The sequence below is a fragment of the Pygoscelis adeliae genome, unplaced genomic scaffold (genome assembly GCF_000699105.1).
Source record: "Pygoscelis adeliae isolate BGI_AS28 unplaced genomic scaffold, ASM69910v1 Scaffold399, whole genome shotgun sequence".
Taxonomy (NCBI): domain Eukaryota; kingdom Metazoa; phylum Chordata; class Aves; order Sphenisciformes; family Spheniscidae; genus Pygoscelis; species Pygoscelis adeliae.
The window spans coordinates 1,014,261-1,021,145 of NW_008825609.1; the positions used below are offsets into that span (position 1 = coordinate 1,014,261).

At 48.3% G+C, this 6,885-nt stretch overlaps 2 protein-coding genes across 2 annotated transcripts in view; one reads left to right on the plus strand and one right to left on the minus strand.

The window, feature by feature from the left end:
• The window catches only part of TST (thiosulfate sulfurtransferase (rhodanese)), a 9,114-nt gene extending 9,015 nt beyond the window's left edge, over positions 1-99 (minus strand). Inside the window, exon 1 of the mRNA XM_009332657.1 lies at positions 22-99. Within this exon, the coding sequence (XP_009330932.1) occupies positions 22-99 (78 nt within the window). The remainder of the gene's footprint in view (positions 1-21) is intronic.
• A 343-nt stretch (positions 100-442) lies between these two features.
• On the plus strand, positions 443-3,264 carry MPST (mercaptopyruvate sulfurtransferase). Its single transcript, XM_009332622.1, has 2 exons — positions 443-1,099; positions 2,260-3,264. Exons 1-2 carry the CDS (start codon positions 505-507, stop codon positions 2,556-2,558), a joined length of 894 nt encoding a protein of 297 aa, XP_009330897.1. The 5' UTR covers positions 443-504; the 3' UTR covers positions 2,559-3,264.
• The last annotated feature ends 3,621 nt before the right edge of the window (positions 3,265-6,885 follow it).

A 6,885-nucleotide genomic window follows, 5' to 3' on the forward strand; every position in this document is an offset into this window, starting at 1 on the left:
CTGCGTGAGGGGCGCCAGGGCCCTGGTAAGGCCTCGGCTGGAGATGGGCTCCGGGGCGGTGAGAGCGGTGGGGCAGAGCCCTCCTCCTCCTGGGGCCATGCCTCACCCCGGGGCACTCGGTCCCTTCCGCTCAGGGTCCCTGGGGCTGACTCTCTCCCCTGTTGCTGCTGTCAGCGCTGGCTGGTGGTCGCTGGAGGTGGAGGGGCCAGGTGGACTACGGGGGGCTGGGCGCAGGGCAGGACTGTGCCATGGCTGTCCCGCTTGGGGCAGGGTTTGGGCTGAGCTTTGTGAAACTTTTATTTTCAGGGCTGGAGCATTTCAAACCTCTCACTGTAGGCTTAGCCAGCACCTCAGCGCAGACACAGGTCTTTGGTCCCAAAACGCATCTTTGTCCAGTCTCTTTTTGTAAGGCTGGTCTCTAATTTGCGACTTTCTTCCTTGCGCGGTCAGGTGGATTCAGGCAGACCCCAGGAATCAGGTAATCTCAGCCAGGACTCAGGAGCAATGTCGCAACAACTCCTCTACCGTGCTCTGGTGTCTGCAAAATGGCTTTCAGAAGCCATCAAGTCCCAGCAAGCTGGTCTGGCCTTGAGAATTGTGGATGCATCCTGGTATTTGCCGAAGATGAAGCGTGACCCGAAGCGGGAATTTGAGGAGCGCCATATCCCTGGTGCAGTTTTCTTTGACATTGACCATTGCAGCGACCGTACTTCACCTTACGATCATATGCTGCCCAAGGCTGATGACTTTGCTGAGTATGTGGGGAAGCTGGGTGTGGGGAATGATTCCCATGTTGTGGTGTATGATGGCAGCGACCAAGGTCTCTTCTCAGCGCCCCGGGTGTGGTGGATGTTCCGGGCCTTTGGACATGAAGCTGTCTCCCTTCTGGATGGTGGCCTGAAGAACTGGCAGCGAGAAGGGAATGCGCTGAGCTCTGGGAAAAGCCAGGTAGCTCCCTCTGAGTTCCATGCCTCCTTGGAGAAGTCACTGGTGAAAACATATGAGGACGTCTTAGATAATTTGGATTCCCACCGCTTCCAACTAGTGGATGCACGTGCTGCAGGACGGTTCCGGGGAGTAGAGCCAGAGCCCCGAGATGGTAATGTGCCTCCTGAGATACTGGCATAATAAAAAGGGGCTTCATTTAAGGTGCCCATGAGTTTGACCCTTGTGGAGGTAATGAAGGGAAATGTGGTTGTCCTTTATGGGATGGGACTTGAAGCAGTGTATCCACCTGTCCTCCTCTCCTTTTAACTAGCAAGTGCTGCTCTTTGAAAAGTCAGGAGTAGGGAAGCCGTGTATTTTTTTTCTCATGAGGGGCACTGGAGTGAGGAACGTAGCTTTCGTATACCTCAAAGATATTAATTGGTCTCTTCATGTACTGGTGCTACTCTTCCCCTCAGAAGGGCCTGTGGAGGTGCTTCAGTCAGTGCCTCATCAGAGTGGGTTGCTCTGATGTGGGGAAGATGTGGGGGGAACGGGGAGGAAGAACAGAACTTGACAGGATTGTGTCCATGTGGTAACCTGAAGGTTAGAGCCATCCTTCCTGAGTGTCGTGGTTTAACCTCAGTCGGCAACTGAGCACCACTCAGCCACTCGCTCACTCCCCCCCTCCCCGGTGAGATGGGGGAGAGAATTGGAAGAGTAGAAGTGAGAAAACTCATGGATTGAGATAAAAACAGTTTAATAATTAAAATAAAATAAAAATAATAATATACAAAACAAGTGATGCACAATGCAATTGTTCACCACACACCGACTGATGCCCAGCCAGTCCCCGAGCAGCGGCCCCCCCGGCCAGCTTTCTTCAGTTTATGTACTGAGCATGACATCACATGGTATGGAATATCCTTTTGGCCAGTTTGGGTCAGCTGTCCTGGCTGTGCCCCCTCCCAGCTTCTTGTGCCCCTCCAGCCTTCTCAGTCGGTGGAGCATGGGAAGCTGAAAAGTCCTTGACTAGTGTAAGCACTACTTAGCAACAACTAAAACATTGGTGTGTTATCAACATTGTTCTCATCCTAAATCCAAAACACAGCACTGTACCAGCCACTAGGAAGGAAATTAACTCTATCCCTGTCGAAACCAGGACACTGAGTAATTAGTAATCTAGTAAAGCAAAGTTTAACAAAAATAAATGTATTTGTTTTAACAAAATACACTAAACAATAAATATTCCTCCCAGTGAAACAGAGAATGGGTTGCAATGGATTTGTTGCAGACAGTAGAGGTTAATTCCTATCTGTATTGCTTTTCCTCCAGGAATTGAGCCTGGTCATGTCCCTGGATCGATGAACATCCCCTTCACCGATTTCCTCACAGAGTCTGGCTTAGAGAAGACCCCTGAGCAGATCCGCAGTCTGTTCCAGGAGAAGAAGGTGGACCTCTTAAAGCCGATGGTAGCCACGTGTGGCTCTGGGGTCACTGCCTGCCACGTGGCTCTGGGGGCATACCTCTGTGGCAAACCAGATGTCGCGGTATATGATGGGGCCTGGGTGGAATGGTATATGCGGGCACAGCCTGAAAATATTATTTCTGAGGGAAAGGGAAAGACAGTGTAATAAGCTGCTTCATCTCCCACCTGTGCAGATAATTTGCCTTGAAACAGGATTTGGAAAAGATGGGTTTAGCATTCCTGGTTAAGTGTCTTGAGGTGAAGGTGTTGGGTAACAAGTACAGGCACATGGTGCTTTGGCACTTTCTCCTTAGCTTACTGCTGCCGCTTCAGAGCGTAAAGATGACCTGGGCAGCCAGCTCTAGGTGACCCTGCTTGAGCAGGTAGGGTGAACCAGATGTCCTCCCAAGGTCACTTCCAACCTCAGCTGTTCTGTGATTCTGTGACCTTTTTACTGATGGAAGGGAGAGAGCGCTGGTGGCAGCATGGGGAAGTAATTGAGTCAAGCCAAGCTCATGACTCGGGACATTCCACCATGTTCACTCACAGGATGGTCATACTTGTGTAACTGTGCCTCATGATCCTGCTCTCTGCCTCTGTCCTAGAAGCCATCCATGCACTTTATGGCCATTTTGAGTGCAAAACTTCGGGGAAAGACATAGCTGTTAAAGGAGCAAATATGGCTTCCAGGTTGGCACTTAGGTTAGAGACTTGATTTGGATTTCTTGGTCTACAGCACTTCTTCTTGCACTTGGACTCTAACTGCAATGTGTACTTAGCCAGTTTTGTACCCCCATGGTCCAAAATCCCCCTTGGGAAAAATAAAAGATTCTGAGATTAAAAAAGGGTAAATAAACATGCGTTTCAAGGTCTTTCTGCTGAATGGAACTTATGTGAGTGTTGCTTGGGTGATTCCTTTTCAGGAACTATTTTTATGGGATCCCTTTGTCTTGATTCAAATGAGATGTTTCCTTCTCTCCATGAGTAGAACTACGTCTCTTATCCTCAACAAGCTCTTTGGCCTAGGAAATACAATGGCATGCCTCTCTCTTGGGAATTTTCACCATCTTCCTCCTTCCAGTCCTTGTCCATTTGCTTTTTGGCCTAAAACTCCACGTCAGTCACAGCTCTGTTCTTCAGAGACTGGATGTCAGCTCACATGGTGAAAATTGGACTGCATGGGTGTTTCTATTCTTTCTATGAGACTTACTATGTAATCTTAAAAAACTTAGGGGAACTGAGACCTACAGAGGAATAGCCCACAATGGCACGTATTTTTCCCCAAGACCATTGTCCTCTATCTGAGAGTTGAAATCCTCCCGGGTATCCCTGACAATGTTCAAGAATTTGTTCTCTCTAGGATTTTCTCCTCTGAAAAAAAAAGAAAGCCTGCACCTATTCTGGCCCACTGGTAACTTAGAAAGTTAATGAGGCAGGTTCTCTCTTGGGCTTGCAGCAACAGGTACCTGTGGACATCAGGATAAATGGGGTCATCCTTTCTAAGGGATGCTATGGATGCTTACGGTCACAGATTTGCAGGGTCCCCTCCTTGGCACTAAATACAAAGGCTGGATCCTTTCCTATTGGAGAGTGTTTATTCTTCACATTTCCTTTGGCCTCTGTTGGCTGCAGCCCTGGCTTCTTCCTGGGCTTGGCTTGCACGGACACAAGCTCCATTTCTGCTCACCTCCTGTGGAGCTAGAGTTTCACTGTCCAGATGATTTCTTCCTCTGTCCTCTCCACCCACACATACAGCCTGACCCTTCTTTCCACCCATTTCCAGTGACTGAAAGCATTCAATTTCCCTACTAACAGTCTAACAGCCTAGCTCTTCAGGGACTTGGGGCTGGCCTTACAGCAAGTGCTGAGCATACAGAGTGCACAGGGGTCTGAAATGAGTGACCCTTTAGTAGGCGGTGCAAAACACAGATCTGGATAAAACAATAAACCTTTATATTTGCCAGCTTCTGTTTAGTTCTTTGGGCTTAGATTTCCCAAAAGGGCTTCCTTTGCAGGTTGCAGCATGCCCTGCAAATTGTTAAGACTTTCGGTTCTGGATCTAATTGACGGTTTAATTAATTTTCTTCTCCTTTCTGATAGGGAAAGGTTTCCTACTCTCATGCTTTATGAATTGCCCCACCCAGGTAATCACTGTGTTTTTAAAGGCTGGTAGCAACACCTTCCTTAATCCCAAGTGGGTTAATTTTCTAGCAACTGTTTCCTGCAGGGGAAAGGAAGAACTAGTCAGCGTGTCATCCAGGACATTTGATTGCAGTCTGTAACTGAGGGCATTAAAAAAACCTAAAACTTTTTAAGCTGAAGTATGGTGTTGATGTGAAAACAAAAGGATAAGCACTGGCTGGGGTGTCTGGCTGGGAACAGCAAGTGTTCCTTAAACTCTCTGTGGAGGGGCCTCCCAATCTGAGCAACAGGGGTGTTGCTTTTTAAGACGCTTTAACTTAAAGATATTTGTACAGTGTTTTCTAGTATGGGATCTTACAGCAGGATCTGGCTTGTGACATCTTTTTAGTTCAGGATTTCTAGCTTCTCTCACCATCAGCCAAGCTAAGAGGCTTTCACATGGTGGGTCATTAAGGTTTAACACCATGGGTGTGGCTGAGGTTAGGCTGCTTTTGTCAATATGTGGCCAGGCCCCTATGTACAAACAGGAGTGCTGTGCCTGCTCTGTTTCTCCAGAAAAATTTAGTTATTGGAGAGAAAATTGACATACTCTTTCAGACTTTGTTATTCATTTCCAATGGATGCAGGGGGCTTGCTTTTGGTCTTGTCTTTCCAGAACATTCGGCAAGGCAGCTTAAGCACTGTGTTCCTTTTTTCCCACTGACCCCAGCAGTCCCTGGGGTCAGTGGGAATCTCTCTGCTTCCTCTTGAGACTGAGCTGCTTTTCTCTGTCCCGTGTGTCACAGGGAGGTGTCTGGTGCAGCCCAGCCATCCACCTGGAGATCACAAACTGAGTGAAAGATTTCCTTCTCCCCTTGCTCTATATTTTGACTGTGTGGCTCGATGACATCCAGCAGGGCCCTTCCACCACTCTGGTATGTGTGCCAAGGTTGGCAGTACTCAACTGCCCTTCTTCTGGCTGGGTTTCGAACCACAAAATCTCAGCGGTTCTTCAGTTTCCCGGCTTTTGGCAAATCTTTTACCAGATGCTTAGCTTTGCCTTGATTTCCCCACAGAGAAGAAATGGAGAACTTCCTCCCCACGATAAGATATTTTGTCTTTCTGGGGTATGGCCTGTTACATCATATCTCAAAAAACTGTCTAAGAGTGTCTTCTGATATTCTCCCTCCTTTTAGCTGAGATCTGTTCTCACGCTGCAGGCAAAGCACTGGGAACAGCCCTGATGTAGGAAGAGGGTCACATTGACCTGTGGCTAACTTAAGACTGGAGCTTTTGCAGCTCTCTATATAAATTTGAGAATCCCAGGCCAGCATGTAAACTCTTTATTGGTTTATTGGTGTATTTTACTCTCCGTAATACTTCGTCCTGAAGCAGTTTTGGACTCTGTGAAAACAGTCTGGTCAATGATTCTCCAACAGTAATCCCACAGTCCCTTGTTCCTCATATGTCTTCTTTGTCCCCTGCCTTCCTCTTCCTTCCCTACTGCTGCCTAGCAGTCAGGTTGCACTATTTCACACTTCATTTCCCAGCGAACCTTTTGTTCCCCTGCAAACTTTCCCAAATCAGCCCTTCTTCTGCCAGCACTGCTGTCCCTTCCCACTAACAACCACTGCATGAGCAATGGTAATCATCATTACCTGCAGGCGCTTTTCTTGTTCCTCCTGTCTGTCCTGGTCCCAGCTCACAGCCACGTGCTAAGTGACTGTTTTCTCTCCTCCTAGCCCTCTTCCAGCAGAGGTGCTGAGTGATGCACACACACACACACAAACTTTACACACTATTTTGAATGCAGGTACATTGGTCACAGACCACATGAAGCACAAGGAGCTGGAGAAAGATTAGCTCACCTGCATGCCATGGGACCTTTCTCTTCCAGTTCCGATATGCCTGGCTCAGCTGGTGGTCAAGCTGGGCGCTGTTGGCTACGAGTGAACTGCCTTCCTCCCTCCCCCAAGTCCAGTGTAGGGAGTTTTCTTTTCCCAGTTCACTGTTGGCTTAATGGCAAATGTCAGAGCATTACTTGTCCTCCCCTCCCCACTTCCTATAGAGAAGAGAGAGGAGATGGTTTCTTCTCCAGTGCCTCATGCTACAGTGTATTCATTAACTAAATGATCACACAAGTTTAACCCCAGACATGTGTTCCCAGCCTGCCAGAGTGGTGACACTGTCTGTGCCAACACACGGTGATCCCTGCTCCCACTGATGCTCCACAATGCAACAATTCCCTAAGAGCAGCTCTGCAGTGTCAGTGATGCATTGAACTCCATGTACCCAGCTGACTCGTCAGGCTGCAATGTATGTACAGCGTGCTGCAGTGTGTGTAGTTTTCTGCAGGTTTGGCCTGCTGGCTG